General features: G+C 47.3%; 1 protein-coding gene across 1 annotated transcript; it reads left to right on the top strand.

Moving 5' to 3' along the window:
* The first annotated feature begins 2,632 nt into the window (after positions 1-2,632).
* C1R (complement C1r) lies at positions 2,633-11,632 on the top strand. The gene is made up of 11 exons (XM_032391007.1): positions 2,633-2,806; positions 3,533-3,761; positions 5,069-5,261; positions 5,785-5,931; positions 6,033-6,229; positions 6,487-6,634; positions 6,744-6,865; positions 7,908-7,986; positions 8,366-8,521; positions 10,212-10,286; positions 10,748-11,632. Coding segments are annotated over exons 1-11 (2,118 nt in total). The 5' UTR covers positions 2,633-2,804; the 3' UTR covers positions 11,518-11,632.
* The last annotated feature ends 5,981 nt before the right edge of the window (positions 11,633-17,613 follow it).

Here is a 17,613-nt window from a genome sequence, read left to right as displayed (position 1 = left end):
TCAATCTTTTTTAAAAACACCCTAAAATACTAATCAGAAGTTGTGTTAGGTGGTAAAATTTTGGCTGTTTTGTTTTCCCCTATTCCTCCGTAATTGCTAAACTTTGTTAAATTTTATTTAATGAGCATGTATTCGTTTTATTTTGTTTTTATTATTAAAAAATGATGTTTCTCCCTGCCAAGGCAAAAAATATATATCTATAGCTATAGATCTATATAGATCTAGATGTCTAGATATATCCACATAAGGTAACCTACCATTACTTTAAGAGAGAAACTTTTTTTCTCCAGAACCAAAACCTAAGAAGAATAAACAATAAAATAGACAATGTCTTCGATACTGGTCTTTATTTTTTTTTAAGATTTTATTTATTTATTTGACAGAGAGAGAGAGACAGGGAGAGAGGGAACACAAGCAGGGGTAGTGGGAGAGGGAGAAGCAGGCTCCCCGCTGAGCGGGGAGCCCGTTGCGGGACTCGATCCCAGGACCCTGAGATCATGACCTGAGCCGAAGCAGACTCTTAATGACTGAGCCGCCCAGGCACCCCTGATACTGATCTTTATTTTATATATATATATATTTTTTTTTTTTAAGATTTTATTTTATTTATTTGACAGAGAGAAGCACAGCAAGAGAGGGAACACAAGCAGGGGGAGTGGGAGAGGGAGAAGCAGGCTTCCCGCCGAGCAGGGAGCCCGATGTGGGGCTCGATCCCAGGACCCTGAGATCATGACCTGAGCCGAAGGCAGACGCTCAACGGCTGAGCCACCCAGGTGCCCCTGATACTGATCTTTAAACCAGTGCAGGAGTAATCTTCATATGGCTGTTTCTTCTTTCTGTCCTTGGTGTAAGTCAACAGTATACGACAAATGTGCAAGTAAAGGTTCCTTTGAGTGGCCCGGCAGAGAGGAGGCCGGCCTGGGACTGAGCTGATGAAGCCCAGGTTTGTCACTTTGCAGCCATGTTGTATGATACTCAGAATCCCTGGGATGAATAGGAGAACTTCAGCTAAGAATTACCTTCCTGGACCACCTGCTCCTACCTGTGATCTCCTCCATATTGCCTCCACTATGAACACAACACACACACGCACACACAGTGTTGTCAAAATGCTAATGTGCAATTTGCGAGACAAGATTCCCCTTCTTGGGGCGCTTGGGTGGCTCAGTCGTTAAGCGTCTGCCTCCAGCTCAGGTCATGATCTCAGGGTCCTGGGATCGAGCCCCACATCGGGCTCCTTGCTCAGCGGGAGCCTGCTTCTCCCTCTGCCCGCCGCTCCCCCTGCTTGTGAGCTCTCTCTCTGACAAATAAATAAATAAAATCTTAAAAAAAAAAAAAAATTCCCCTTCTTCTTCGTCTCCTCATCTAGTCCTTATCCTTCTCCTCTATCTTTTGTCTTTTCTGACCTGACCAGGTCATGGGTCATGTCACAGATTATGTCATGGATCAGCCCTGCCATCAGATTCGATTCTCAGCTCTGACATTTAGGCCTGCTGGAGGAACCTCCACACCTTGGTTGACTTCGCATCTTCCTGTACCTGCTCTCTAACCACATTCAGTGAGGCCTTGGTCATTGCCTAATGGTGAACTGCCCCATCTTTGTGAGTCCTTGCAATCCACTGCTTGGGAAAGTACCTGGCATATTAAATAGGTAGTCCATACATGGATGAATGAGGGGGTAGGCGGGTGGAGGGAAAGAGGGTTTAATCCAATTGGAGAAACAAGCAGGATAGACTACAAAGGTCCACGACTCGGAGGCCAGCTCTGCCTGAGCCTCCCTCTGGAATCGAACGCCATAGGGTATTTGAGCCATGGAGAGTTGAGGAAGAAAGGCTTCCACAGCGAGCAAACTTTCAAATTAGGAGACTATGGCCTGGAACACAGGAGAGACAAAACCTCCCTCCCTCCCAGGGGCCTACTTTCTTTCAGAAAAGACCAAGTCACTGTCGGTGTGCAGACATACTGTCTGCCTGGTCCTAGGCAACCGTGACCCTCAGGGGTTCAAACACTTGACCAGATGCCGAGAAGAAGGGGATGTTTCTACCCTCGCTCAGCTTCCCTTGCCTCTCTAAGAACCAAGTTCACGGGCAGGTCTGAGTTCACTGAAGTGAGGAGGAAGGGTCTTAAGACAGACCCTAGTGCTGCTGTAGGGTCACCCTGATAAGCACCCCGTGTCCCATGTTTAAGTGTCATTCATGGGAAAGGAGGCTGGGGCCCCAGTGCAACCAAACTCCGTTCTCTTCTGTCCGCTCCTGCCATGCCCTCTCTGCCTCGTGGTTCCTGTCACACCAACCTGGACATTAAAACCCTGGCCATTCCCGGGTGAGTAAGGGCAGGAAGAACCGGATTAATGGAACAGGGCACTGCAGAAAAGAGAGTACCCCCTCAACTGCGATTTCCGTTCCCTTTGGCATCGGGACCTTGTAAACACAGCAGCAGTCCCTGAAGAAAGGGAGAATTCAGATCAGATATAGAAACCGAGAAGTCTGGGTTTCCAACCAAAGGCTTTCTCCATTCTGAAAAACTCGGGCCCATCTCCTTAGCCTTCCCCAGACACGCCAGCAGGTGGCACCACCATCAGAGATTTCAAAACCAAAACTACATTAAACTGGAAAGATTTTTTTTCCGTTTTGTTTATGCAAATAGTTCCTTCCCTACAACATTCCTCCGGGAATGGTCCCCTCCTTCCCCTCCACAGTCATTCCCTCCCCCTTGCCTCCCCTGCATGACCGCTCTCTCCCTCAACACAGAGTGGATGAAGACACTGTCAGGAGAGTCCAGGATCCAAAAACAAGACTTGAGAAATGTGAGTAAGGCTGATGGGGCCCCGGGAGGGTGGGAGAAGCCAGAGGAGAGAATCCTGGGCATGGGAGGCAACCCTGCTCCCAAATTCATTCAGGGGGACGGGAACACCCCTCCCTCCCCATATGCCTTACCTATTCCCGTAGGCACACACGTGCTTATGCAAACACATACCCCACCATCCCTCCTCCTGAGGAGGAGACCTTAGACCCATGAGGCGATGGCCATGTTCCCTTCTTCCTCCTAACTCATGGCAGGGGAGCAGCAAGATGAAGGGATCCACTGTGCCCAGGAGGGGTGTGCTCTGTGCATGACTCCATATTCCATAGGCCGTTTCTCCCAGAGGTCTTTGCTGAGCCTTTGGGAGCCCCATCAGAGAGCCATGACTGGAAACCCTCACCCTCCGTTAACTGGTCCCAAGCCAGCCCTATTCCAGGAAGGGGAGGGGAGTGGTGGGAGAGGGCAGGGGAGGAGGATGGGGAGGGAGGTACAGGGAGTATGATGACCTCTAGACTGGACATTACCCAGGGGGAGGAACACCCAATGCAGCGGCTGCAGAGGCCAGGCTCTCCACTTCACCACCCCCACCTAGAACATCTCTACGAGGCCTAGAATGGCCAGAAAGGAAAATGCCAAGCGGTAGGACCGTCCCAACCCCCACCCCAGTCACTGCCCAAACGGCAGGGTGCCGCAGCCCTCCAGCACTAGACACCCACTTTCTTGTCGGCAGGTGCCTCTTATACCTCCTGGTGCCCATCCTGTTCTGCCGCGTGGGAGGCTCCATCCCCATTTCGCAGAAGCTCTTTGGGGAGGTGACATCTCCTCTGTACCCCAAGCCTTACCCCAACAACTTTGAGAAAACCACTGTGATCACAGTGCCCACAGGATTCAGAGTGAAGCTCATCTTCTGGCAGTTTGACCTGGAGCCTTCTGAAGGCTGTTTGTATGACTATGTCAAGGTAGGGAATCAGGTTGGGAGGGCAGAGGGAGAGCTGGGTGTCTCTGGAAACTGAGGACTTGTGCTCTAATCACCCTGGATAGCATTCCCCACCCATGGACACAGCCCCAGCCCTGCAAGAGCTAATGGCCAAGTGAAGTTCGGAGAGTCTGGTGACACCATGGATGGGGTGTCCACTGGATTTAGAGGCCCTCGGTGAGCACTGAAGGGAGAAACACAGAGGAGGGAATGTGCAGGCCCCACTTCCAGGAAATTTACTGTCTATAGGAGTCAGAAAAACCTTCTCCATCAGCTAACTTGCTGGGAGTCTTTGGAAAACTGCTGTGCCCCAGTTTCCCTGTTTCCGTGTAGAATATCACCATGGCTGCCTTCCTAAACAGGAATATGGGGAAGAGAAACGTGTGTGGTGGTAGCTCAAGAATAAGCTTCAGCAAGGTCAATGGGCTCAGTCTCCTCACCTCTGTGACAGCCAAGTGTGCCTTCCCAGTCTCAACTTTCTATATCAATAAAAATGAGATTCTAGATTCAGGATTCAAGTAGAGTCTACACACATGCAGTAAATACCATTCCCAGGAGACCCTCTGGAGGTTATGAGAGAATAACATGAAAATGATACATCTTCTAGCCCAGAGGACTGGAGAAGTTTGCAGGGTTGGGGGGAGGGGTCTTGGTGGCAGGGATGGTGAGGGATGGGGTGGGGGCAGGATGTCTTCCACTTCTGAGGAGTTAAAGAACCTATGAGCAAAGAGATAAGGGAAGTCCGGTGATGCTAGCCCATGCGAAGGCTGGAGAGGCTCCGACTCAGCTGAGTATACCAGGAGGCATGTGGCTGGACGTGAAAGGTTTGCATAAGGTGGGATAACTGGACAGAAAATAAAGCAGACCACTTAGGAATGAAGCTCCAGGAATGAAGGGATCCAGGAATGAAGGGATGCTAAAGGCTGTGTGGAGAAAACCAGGATTCCAGTGGAAGATGAGCATGGGAGGTGGTGGAGACAAAGGAAGGTCTGAAACATGCCAGGGGACAGAGAACAGGGAAGGGGCGATGTACCAGGCACAGGATAACATGCCAGGAGTTAGCCACCAAAGACTCAACAGGTGGAAGTCACCGGGGGAACAAAAAGAAAGCAAGTCATGGAGAGACAGTTTACAACAGCCAGAGCCCCGCAGGTAGAGACCAGATGGAAGCTGGTCCAGCAGGGGGGCACGACTCACTCTTTGGGACAAGAGGAAGACTTCTGCTGACCTTCCACCCAGGACATGTCTCCTCAACTGCTCTTCTTCCCACCCTTTGTCCTTTCTCCACAGATCTCTGCTGACAAAAAAACTCTGGGGAGGTTCTGTGGGCAAGTGGGTTCTCCACTGGGCAACGCCCCAGAAGCAAAGGAATTTATGTCTCAAGGGAACAAGATGCAGCTGACCTTCCACACGGACTTCTCCAATGAGGAGAATGGCACCATTATGTTCTATAAGGGCTTCCTGGCCTATTACCAAGCTGTGGGTGAGTGGCCCCGGGTGCCTTTTTTCCTGGCCTTAGGCATGTTGTATGGGGACCAGAAAAGGGGAATCTTGAATCCATTGAAGCAGGAAGCCTGTCCTTCCTTATTTTTTCTCCTCAAAAGAGCTTTTTCCAGGAGAGGACTGCCAACTAGATTCTGTTACGGTGGGGTAGTTCCCAGAAAGCATTAGAGAGGCCTGAAATTGGGGCGCCTGCATGTCTCAGTCAGTTAAGTGTCTGATTCTTGGTTTTGGCTCAGGTCATGATCTCAGGTCATGAGATTGACCCCCGTGTCCGGCTCTGCACTGGGTATGGAGCCTGCTTAAGATTTCCTCTCTCCCTCTGTCCCTTCCCACACCACCACCACCCCCCCCAAAAAAAAAGAGAGAGAGAGGCCTGGAGATGATTCCAGGTGGCCAGGAGATGATTTTGTCTTTAGGCCTCTGGTGACTGACCTCTCTGAGAGCAGAGCCATGACAGAAGTCCCCGGCAGGAATTTAACCCTTCCTTCTGGAATGTCTTCCAGACCTCGATGAATGTGCTTCCCAGCGAAACTCAGTTGAGGAGAATCTCCAGCCCCAGTGCCAGCACCTGTGTCACAACTATGTTGGTGGCTACTTCTGTTCCTGCCATCCAGGCTATGAGCTTCAGAAGGACAGGCATTCCTGCCAGGGTAAGCTTGGGGCACTGTGGGAGGGAGGCAGGGACCGAGCAAGGGCGTGCGGGGCCAGTCAGAGAGCGCCCAATGACCCCCATCCGGCTCTGCTCTCACAGCCGAGTGCAGCAGTGAGCTGTACACAGAGCCATCCGGGTACATTACCAGCCTGGAGTACCCCCAGCCCTACCCACCTGACCTGCGTTGCAACTACAGCATCCGGGTGGAGCGCGGCCTCACCCTCCACGTCAAGTTCCTGGAGCCTTTTGAAATCGATGACCACCAGCAAGTACACTGCCCCTATGACCAGCTACAGGTACAGCCATCCTACTCCCTGAGACTCTCCCTTCCTCCCCTTCCACTCCCCGCATCCCTGCTTCCCGCTATATCCTCTGGCCAATTGGGACAGGAATGACCAACCTCACACACAGGCTAGGCAAGTGGATCCTGGGGATCCCTTTTCTCCTCCAGCTGAAAACATACACACAAAGCAGAGTTCCCACCACCACCACCATCCTAGCCCAGTGGGAAAATGTCTGAATTAGAGAGATGGCCCTCCATCTTCCCCACCAGATCTATGCCAACGGGAAGAACATCGGCGAGTTCTGTGGGAAGCAAAGACCCGCTGACTTTGACAGCAACAGCAATGCGGTGGATCTGCTGTTCTTCACAGATGACTCGGGGGACAGCCGAGGCTGGAAGCTGCATTATACCACTGAAAGTAAGGTTGCCTGGGGGCCTCTCTCACTGGCCAGCAACAGGGCAGAATCAGATGGGTCAAAAGAAGGACAGTGGCTCTGAAATAAACATGTCCTCTGGTCTCCCAACAGTCATCAAGTGCCCCCAGCCCAAGACCCTAGACAAGTTCACCATCATCCAGAACCTACAGCCGCAATACCAGTTCCGTGACTACTTCATCGCCACTTGCCAACAAGGCTACCAGCTCGTGGAGGTAAGAGCCTGAGGCTGACGGGAGAGAGCTGGCCCAGCCCTCTAGGAGCAATTCAGGCGGGTAGGTTCATATCAGATTTAGGCTCAGCCCCAGCTGGATTCACACATGTTTGAGCTGGAAGATCACCCGGTCTACCTGCTCTCAAACTTGACTACACACTGAAAACACTTCGAATTTTAAAAACACTGTTGTCTGGGTCCCCTGCAAGAGACTGATTCCATTGGTCTGGAGTGCAGCTAGGATTACTTACAGCTACCCAGGTGATTCTAATGTGCAGCCAAGTTTGTGAACTACTGCCTAGCATAATAATGGTAGGATTTAGGAACTGACAAGGCAGGGTGGAGTGCAAGAAGTGACTCACTCAACATCACAGTGATTTTGTACAGCAGGAACTAGAACCAAATCTCCTACCTCGTGCCCCAGGGCTTTTTTATGCACGATGGTGTTCTCACCCTGGGCCCACCACCATGTCCTCAGCTTTGCAGGCTCAGGAAAGACCATGGCTTTATTGGTTAATTTCACAAAAGCTGGTAAACTAAAATGCTATTTAAAAAAATATATACAATTGGAGGGACCCCTGAGGCTACCAAGCTTGTTATTTTTTTAAATTTAAAATTGTGGGGTTCAGGGGCACCTGGCTGACTCAGTCCATAGAGCATGCGACTCTAGATTTCAGGGTCGTGAGTTCGAGCCCCATGTTGGGCATGGAGCCTACATAAAATAAAATAAAATAAAATAAAACAAAACAAAATTGTGGGTGTCAACTGGACCGTAGTGGAAGCAGGCAAGAGTCTAGAGAGAGGATTATCGAGTCTGACAATCAGCCCTTGCTCTGACTTTCCGCTGTGTGATTCAGTGCTCTCATCTGCAACTCTGGTCTGAGAAGAACAAAGGAGCCACATCCATGGGGGTGCTGAGGTCTGAGAGCCTGAGAGATAGCCTTGCATTCCCTGCTGCTCCAGTGCGGGAAAGGCAGGTAGGGAACCACAGTGCCTCCTTGTGTTAATGACACCTCTATCTCTCTCTGCCTCTTCTCATACAGGGAAACCAAGTGCTGCTCTCCTTCACAGCTGTCTGTCAGGATGATGGCACCTGGCATCGTGCCATGCCCAGGTGCAAGAGTAAGTCACAACTCAGCAGGTGTCTGCCCCTGGGGAGCTCCCACCACCACCCCAGTCATGGAGACCTAGGCTGTGGCAGGAAGAGAGGATGTGGACTAAGCCTCTCCCCAAAACACCCTCCCCCTCACTTGTCCCTTGAAGCCTATGGCCCACCTCAGGAACTGGTCAACTCTCAAGTGAGCAGTGTTGGTGGGCTCTACCCAGAACTGATTTTCACTCCATCTAGTTCCCATCCTTCACAAGTGCCCCCCCCCCCCGCCACTGACCGTATTTCCCTAAGGTTCTCAACCTGTTCTATGGGCAGAAAACTCAGGTTCTTCCCACTGACGTTCTAATTCCGTCACTCTCAGCTCTCATACGGCCCTGTGTTCTCTCCAAGTCAAGGACTGTGGGCCACCCCGAAGCCTGACTAACGGGGCCTTCAATTACGCCACCACAAAGGGGGTGAACACCTACCAGGCCCGTATCCAGTACTACTGCCAGGAGCCATATTATAAGATGCATACCAGAGGCGGCATCAGCGAGACCGCGCGAGGTAGGGACCCATGCAAATGGCAGCCTTCTCCCTTCCATCTTCTCAAGACATCCTCTGAGATTTTTCCAACATAATCCCTAGGGGATGCATATTGAGGTATCTGCCCTGGACATTGGCTTCAGGGGCCTAAAGTACAGTGCCGAGAGGCAACTAGTAGGGTTGAAGGAGGCACCTGAGCTGATACAAAGAAAGTCTTAAATTTCATAAACAGTCAGCTCCCTCTCACCACCACCATGACCATTACTACTGCCACCCCCGCAAGCACCATCATCATCCCCATCTCTACCACCACCAACACCACCACCATCATGACCAACCCCCACCTCTGCCACCACCAACACCACCACCCCACCCCCACCACCATCATTATCACCATCCCCACCTCCACCACCATCATCACCATCACCACCACCATTATGACCAACCCTCACCTCTACCACCGCCACCAACACCACCACCACACCCCCACCACCATCATTACCACCATCATGACCAACCCCCACCTCTACCACCACCATCAACACCACCACCACACCCCCACCACCATCATCACCACCATCATGACCAACCCCCACCTCTACCACCACCATCAACACCACCACCACACCCCCACCACCATCATTATCACCATCCCCACCTCCACCACCATCATCACCATCACCACCACCATCATGACCAACCCCCACCTCTACCACCGCCATCAACACCACCACCACACCCCCACCACCATCATCACCACCATCATGACCAACCCCCACCTCTACCACCACCATCAACACCACCACCCCACCACCACCACCACCATCCCCACCTCCACCACCATCATCACCATCATCGCCACACCACCATCATGACGAACCCCCACCTCCACCACCACCATCACCACCAGCATCACCACCACCACCACAACCACACTGCAGCTATGTGGGACTTCCCCAACATTCTCCCCACATACCCCTCAGGCTACTATGTTGTGATTTTTTTGCAACAAATGACTCTCAAACTCATCTTCAAAACTTTTCTTTAAAATGAAATAAATCACATGCTTCATAGATTTAAAACATCAAAAAGAAAAAAGAAAAAAGTCTTATATATAGATTATATGGTATTATTTAAGAGCTTAGCTTTGAAGTCAGACAGTCTTCAGTTTGCATCTTCGTTCTGGGACTTAGAAGTTATGTGACCCTGTGCAAATTATTTAAGCTCAGTTTCCTCATCCAAAAAAATGAGGATAATAATGCATCCCTGAAAGTGTCACTGTGGTGCTTAAATGAAATAATATAGACAAAGTGCTTAGCAACAAGCATGGTACACTGTCAGCAATCAGAGCATGTAGCTACCATTATCATCTACTATCCCACTACCAAGATGCAGTCACTGATAAGATTTTCATATGTTCCTTCCAGTTTTTATGTCTACTTTCACAAATAGGGATCACATCAAACATAGAGTTAAGTATTCTGATTTTTTCACTGAACATTAAAACAAAAATATATGTAGGGAGCCTTTCCCCTCTCCACACTTTTGATAGTCCATCCTTATGTATTTGAACCTCTCCCTTTGATCCTTGTCCTTGTTGGTTCCGAATCTCCCGTCTCCCCGTCCCACATATTCAGTGCTCGTTGGCCTCTGGGACCTGGTTTCCCTGCCCACCACCTCCCAGCCTGATCATAGCCCCCTCTGCTCTCAGGGGCCTATACCTGCACAGCGGAGGGCATATGGAAGAATGAATGGGAAGGATCGAAGATTCCTCGGTGTTTGCCAGGTTGGTGGAAGCTCTCCAGGGCCATCCCCAGTGCATTTTGCAGCCCTGCAGAGCCTCAGGAAAAGCATGCACAGAGAATGAAGACAAAGTGAATGGAGAGACACTCCAGCTTGAGGTCAAAAATAGAAAAAAGGAATAAGGGGAAGAGGGGAGGAGATATTCCAGGAGAAAGGGAGAAAGGAACCCAGAGAACCAGAGTCAGTCCTGACATTCCTGCTTTTTCACTGAGCAGCTGCGAAGTCAGGGAATAAAAATAGCAAGAAAACCCCCCAGGAAGAAATAAAAAGAACAAGGAGAAGAGGCTGACAAAAGACCAAAGACAGCAGGTGTGGGAATGGGAGGAGAAAGAGGAAAGAGCCCAGAGCCGAAAGAGGGGTTATAGGGGGAACTGACTGACCACAGAAGGGAAGAGGGTGGGCCCAGCCTGACTTGTCCTTGCCTTCCCTGTCTCTCCTCTCCAGTGTGTGGGAAACCCGTCCACCCTGTGGAACAGAAGCAGCGTATCATTGGGGGGCAAAAAGCCAAGTTAGGCAACTTCCCCTGGCAGGCCTTCACCAACATCTATGGGCGAGGGGGTGGAGCCCTGCTGGGCGACCGCTGGATCCTCACAGCTGCCCACACCCTCTACCCCAAGGATCATGAAGCACAAGGCAATGCCACCGTGGATGTGTTCCTGGGCCACATAAGCGTGGAAGAGATCACGAAACTAGCAAACCACCCTGTCCGCAGGGTCAGCATCCACCCAGACTACCGCCAGGATGAGTCCCACAATTTTGAGGGGGACATTGCCCTCTTGGAGCTGGAAAATAGTGTCACCCTGGGCCCCAACCTCCTCCCCATCTGCCTCCCTGACAACGAGACCTTCTATGACAGGGGCCTCATGGGCTACGTCAGTGGCTTTGGGATAATGGAGGAGAGGCTTTCTTATGACCTCAAGTTTATCCGCCTGCCCGTAGCTAAGCGAGAGGCATGTGAGAACTGGCTCCGGAAAAACAAGAGGAACGATGTGTTTTCTCAAAACATGTTCTGTGCTGGGGACCCATCTCTAAAGCAGGACGCCTGTCAGGGGGATAGTGGAGGGGTCTTTGCAGTGAAGGATGAGCACAACGATCGCTGGGTGGCCACGGGCATAGTCTCCTGGGGCATCGGGTGCAGCAGGGGCTACGGCTTCTACACCAAATTACTCAACTATGTGGACTGGATCAAGAAGGAGATGGAGGGGGAGGACTGAGCCCAGAATTCACTAGGGCAGAATCCAGAGGGCAGTGCATAAAAAAAAAAAAAATTATCTGACCAGTTATTGATAACCACTAAGAATCCATATTAAAATCACTGATGCAGAAAAACCCCGTGTGAAATAAGTGCTCTTTTCTATAACCCCATCCCTGTTTGTCACCTAAAACAACCCAAAAGTCACCTTTCTTTCCTCTAAGGATTACAGAAGATATATTCCACAATCTCTACTTATCATTGTTCTCTTCCATTTTTGTACCATTGGATAATTGAAACTCTTTCCAAATAAAATTTTATGAGAAATTCCAGTGTGCTTGGGATGCCTGGGTGGCTCAGGTTAAGCATCTGCCTTCGGCTCAAGTCATGATCCCTGTGTCCGGGGATTGAGGCCCACATCAGGGAACAGGGAGTCTGCTTCTCCCTCTGCCTGCCTCTCCCCCTGTTTGGGCGCACGTGCTCTCTCTCCCTCTCTCTCTTGCTCTCTGGCAAATAAACAAATAAAATCTTTAAAAAGAAAGAAAGAAAGAAATTCCAGTGTGCAAAATGAGTTAAAAGCAGTATTCAATCGATATAAAAATATTTAGTAAGATCGTATTTAAAATAGGAAGGCAGGGGCACCTGGGTGGGCCAGTCAGTTAAGCATTCTTGATCTCAGCTCAGGTCTTGACCTCAGGGTTGTGAGTTCAAGCCCTGCGTTGGGATCCACGTTGGGTGTGGAGCCTACTTAAAAAAAAAAATACTTAGGAAGGAAATAAGAACAAAAAAGTTTATGCACACATTTTTAATTAGGGTTGTAGATAAAATTTATTTCTTTTTTTAAAAGATTTTATTTATTTATTTGAGAGAGAGAGTGAGAGAGAGAGCACTAGAGCAGGGTGAGGGGCAGAGGGAGAAGTGGAATCCCCGCTGAGCAGGGAGCCAGATGCCGGGCTAGATCCCAGGACTCTGGGATCATGACCTGAGCCGAAGGCAGACACCCAACTGACTGAGCCACCCAGGTGCCCCAATAACAATTGATTTCTAATTTTGTTTTGATTGTATGATATGAAGAAAATCCTGATTTTCCCACGCAGGTAGTTGCAAATTTAACAGGTTTTTTTAAAAAGCTCACTTTCCAATCTCTAAATATTTCTCTCTCTCTCTTTTTTAAAGATTTTATTTAAGTAATCTCTACACCCAGTGTGGAGCTCAAACTCACAACTCTGAGGTCAAGAGTTAGATGCTCCGCTGACTGAGCCAGTCAGGCGCCCCTCTAAATATTCTATAAGAAGAGGAGTGGTATGAAATTTTTGTTTCCAAGTTGAAAGATTAACAATATTTTCAAATAACTTGTATTACTTGAGGCATATTTAAAGGTCAGAGAAAGACCCAAAACTTAGGATAAGCATTGTAGGTATTTATAATAGAATATTATCATGATGCTATCGAACAACTGACTCTTCTGGACTTGTTTGAACAACTTTACATGAACTGACATACACAGGCCTGAATTTAAAAAGACCAATGCAGGGACACCTGGTAGCTCAGTCAGTTGACCATCTGACTGTTGGTTTCGGCTCAGGGCATAATCTCAGGGTCTTGAGGTCGAGCCCCACATCGGGCTTCACGCTCAGCACAGAGTCTGCTGGAGATTCTGTCTCTCCCTCTGCCCCTCCCCCTGCTTATGTTCTCTCTCTAAATAAACAAACAAACAAATAAATAAAGTCTTTTTTTTTTATATATTTTTTTTTTTTTTTTTTTAGATTTTTTTTTTTTATTTTTTATTTTTTGAGAGAGAGAGAATGAGAGTGGGGAGGGTCAGAGGGAGAAGCAGACTCCCTGCCGAGCAGGGAGCCCGATGCGGGACTCGATCCAGGGACTCCAGGATCATGACCTGAGCCGAAGGCAGTTGCTTAACCAACTGAGCCACCCAGGCGCCCAGTCTTTTTAAAATAATAAAAAATAAAAATAAGTAAAAAATTAGAAGACCAGTGCAGAGTCAAAGCCTTTTCCAAGTAATGAGAATTTTTAAGTCCAAATGCAGGTCCACAATCCCTTATCTGACACTCTCAGGGCCAAATGCCTTTAGTATTCAAGATCTTACAGGATTCAGAAATGTAACATACTGTCTATTATGTGATGTCCCCAGCAGGGTCTAGGGTAGCACTCTAAGGCAACAAAACAGAGGAATAATTCTTCTGAAAAACATTTTAATATTCACAGTATATGAGATAGATAAAGACTCTAAACAGCTACCCTTCAGGTCAGGTTTTGCCACTGAATAACTTTTGGTGCCAAACTATTAAAACACTCTCAGTTTTTAAGAGCACTTCAGAGGTCAGGATTGTGGACTTCAGGATTGCGGACATGGCAGAAATGACAGGAAAACATTTTCTTGTATAGTCTACACAAAAGCATCCACAAGTGGTATGCAGTGTGTTTGAGGAGCACACGCTGATTTCAGTAACTTAGTATTTTTCAGAAGTGAAGCACCTCCAGGATTCCAATGGAGATGGGAATGGAGGTGGCGAAGGAGCCGGAAGTGGTGAGAACAGAAACTGAAACGAAAATGAAAATATTGAACTATTTCTAAGGTTCCTGGCAAAGTTAAGATTCTGAGTTCTTTGTCCTTATTGTAGTCTTCAAAGGTGATCCCAGCAGAGTCCAGTGACTGCTCTGATCCTCCTGGACCCCATGCCCCTCCTCCAAAGTCCTATGCAGCTTATCCTTCAAGTGACCGGAACAAAAAAAATAAGGCTAAAACCAATGTCCTATGAATAGACATCAGAAAAGAAAATACAAATTAAGGTTAAGCTTTGGGGCTTAAGCTAACTCATAGAAAAGAAAATACTTAAATTAAGACACCATCTTTTTAGCTGTAAGATTGGCAATGATAATATACTCTGTTGGTGAAGATGTAGAGAGAACAGTCACTCATGCGTTACTTGTTGGAGTGTGAATGGTACAAACTCTGTAAGGAGCAATTTGGCAACATGCAATCAAAACCACAAATGCACATGCCTCTGACCCAGCAATTCCACTTCTAGGAATTTTTCTCACAGATATTCTCAATGAGATAAATGACATAGGTACAAGGCTAGTCATCAAAGCACTGCATATGATAGCAAAGCATTAGAATCCTGAATTCTGAAAGGTCTGGTACCAAAGTTTCAGTTATATTATGGAATATCCAAATAATGAAATACAATGTAGCCATTCAATCTTTAAATGAAAAACATAAAAAGCAGGACAGTGTGTATAAAGTACTACTATATAAAAGAGTGGGTGTACATTGCTTTTATAAGTATAAAATATTGCTGGAAAGATATACAAGAAACAATGGTGGTTTCTAGGGGAGGGCAGTAGTAAGAAGAAAAGTTATTACTCTATACTCTTCTGATCTTTCAAATTTTGAGTCATGTAGATGCATTATCTAGTCAAAAAATAGAGAAATAGAGCTCTATTAAGATATTCTTTAATTTAAAAAAAATTCAAAAGGGTAACTTCATTGAGAAGGTAGACATTTGGCAAAGATTGAAGGAAGTTAGATATTCAGAGATCTAGGGGCTCCTGGGTGGCTCAGATGGTTAAGCGTCTGCCTTCTGCTTGGGTCATGATCCCAGAGTCCTGGGATCGAGCCCTGCATGGGGCTCCCTGCTCAGTGGGGAGCCTGCTTCTCCCTCTCCTTCTCCTGCTCCCCCTGCTTGTGCTCTCTGACTCTCTCTGTCAAATAAATAAATAAAATCTTTAAAAAAAAAAAAAAAGATATTCAGAGATCTAAGAAAAGACATTCCAGGAAGAGAAAACAGCTAGTGCAAAGGTCCTGAGGCAAGAATATGCTTGATCCATTAGAGAATTGCAGAGGCAGCTGATGCAGAATAATGTGAACTTACATTTTCAAAGGCTCACTCTGGCTGCTGAATTGAGGTCAGATTGCAGGTGGGAAAGGGCATAAAGAGGACCAGTTAGGAAGCAATTACGATAATACAGGCAAGAAGTGATGGTAGCTCAGACCAAGTGGTAGCAGTGGAAGTGATGTAAAGTAGTCATATTATGGATAAAATTTGCAGGAGGAACCAGTAGGTTTCCTGATGGAAAATATACTGGAGAGAGCTGAATGAGAAAAAGAGAGAAGTCAACTAGATGCAGAAGATTACAAGAGGAGGAGGTCTGATGAAAAACATAAGGAGGTCCCTTTGCACATGTTGAATTTCAGATGCCTATTAGATTAGGGCCAAGATGGAGTAACAGGGATTAGATTTACCCACCTTCCTGAAACAACAAACAACAGTAACAACAACAAAAACATCAAATATATGAAACAATAATTCTCGAGACATTAAATTTCAAGTAACAAAGGACAATGGTTGCCCTATGATTGCCCCAGCTTACTTCCTTGAGACAGTTTCCACGCTGAGGTACTGGAAGGAGAAACCCAGGAAGCACTTAGATGACTCCCTGGGTTGAGCCAAAAGTGCAGGGAGACCAAGGCTATTGAAATTCACAGAACTGAGGATCAGAGAGAAGAAAGCCACAAAGAGAGAACTCCAGAGATCTGCAGAAGAGTCCTACAATTTTCTCACCCATATGTGAGAAAATTATTCAAGGATAGAGAAAAAAGCTGTATGACACGATTATATGGAACAGTAGCAGGCAATCAGCAAGGCTAGGAAAAGTGCTGATCCCACCAGCCAGACTGAATTCATGGGGCATTAGGCAGGGGATGTAGAAAGGTCTTGCCTCAGTGGTAGGGAACAATTAGCCCTAGATTAAATGCTGCTCTGGTCCTATCTAACAAATGTTAAAAGTAAGACCCAAAAGGATCAAACCGTTTCCGAGTAACTTAACTGAGTCCCAGAACAACGCTCCAGAATATTTATAGAATTACAAAAATATCCAGCACCCAACAAGATAAAATTCACAAAATCTGGCAACCAATCAAAGGATATGAGGCATACAAAGGAGCAGGAAAATATGACCCATAACGAGAAGAAAAATCCATCAAAACCAAGCAAAAACTGACATATGTAAGATTAGAAGACTGGACATTAAAACAATTGCTATAACTTCATCTTATGTGTTCAGAAAATTAAATAAATGTCCACTAGACACCCAAAAAGAGATGCTGAATATGCTGCTTGATGTATAAATTTGGGGTTGAAGGGAGAGGTCTAAGCTAAAAATGCAAAGTTTGGAGTCATTGGTAGGTATATAGATGGGTGTTTAAAGCCACAAGGTCGAATGAAGCCACCAAGGGAGTGAAGGGAGTGAAGATTGATAGAGAAGAGAAAGAGAAGAGAAAATAACCAATGCCTATGCCCTGAGGCATGCCATTATAAAAGCCTGGGAGAGCAGGAAAAATCAGCCTAAGGAGGCTCAGAAATTGTGACTGTTATAGAATAAATTTGAATCTCAAAATTCATATGTTGAAGACCTAACTCCAAACAGGATGGTATTCAGAGTTGAGGTCCTTAGGAGGTAATTAGGTTTAGATGAGGTCATGAGGGTGGGATAAGAAAGTGAAGATCTCTCTCCACACATAGGCACCAAGAAAAGGCCACATGAGCACACAGTGCGACAGCTGTCTGCAAGCCAGGAGGAGGGACCTCACCAAAACAGAATATGCCAGCACCTTGATCTTGGACTTCCAAAACTGTGAGATATTGGTTAAGCCACCCAGTCTATAATATTTCATCATAGCAGCCTGAGCTGACTAAGACAGTGACCACTGAAGTAGGAGGAAAACCTGTAGAGCTCAGAATTTTGAACCCAAGGAAAGAAAATGCATCAAGGTGAAGGAGTGATCAACTGATTGACTGAGCAAATGCCACTGATAGGTCAAGATGAAGACAAGATTGATCCTGGGATAGAGCAATGCCAAGGTCACTGGAGAGCCAGAAAAGCACAGTTTGGTGGAATGATGGGGGCAAAAGCCAGACTGGAGTTGGAGAGAGAGTGGAAGAAGAATTAGTGACAAAAAGTATAATCAATTATTTTAAGGAATTTGCTGCAAGAGGGAACAAAGAAACAGGGCAAGCTATTGGAAGAACTGGAGTCAAGAGAAGGGTTTGTTTGTTTTTTAATTAGAGAAGTAACAACATGTCTACAGCCTGTT

This window comes from Phoca vitulina, unplaced genomic scaffold (genome assembly GCF_004348235.1).
Source record: "Phoca vitulina isolate PV1807 unplaced genomic scaffold, GSC_HSeal_1.0 scaffold59, whole genome shotgun sequence".
Lineage (NCBI taxonomy): Eukaryota > Metazoa > Chordata > Mammalia > Carnivora > Phocidae > Phoca > Phoca vitulina.
The sequence above is the reverse complement of the archived record's forward strand: the minus strand, read 5'-3'. Positions and strand labels throughout refer to the sequence as shown.

What these genes read in the sequence shown, in the direction of transcription:
- C1R (XM_032391007.1), top strand. An exon ending in GGACAGGCATTCCTGCCAGG is followed by an intron (nt 5,932 to 6,032) that starts GTAAGCTTGGGG and finishes CTGCTCTCACAG; the next exon opens with CCGAGTGCAGCAGTGAGCTG. An exon ending in TGCCATGCCCAGGTGCAAGA is followed by an intron (nt 7,987 to 8,365) that starts GTAAGTCACAAC and finishes GTTCTCTCCAAG; the next exon opens with TCAAGGACTGTGGGCCACCC.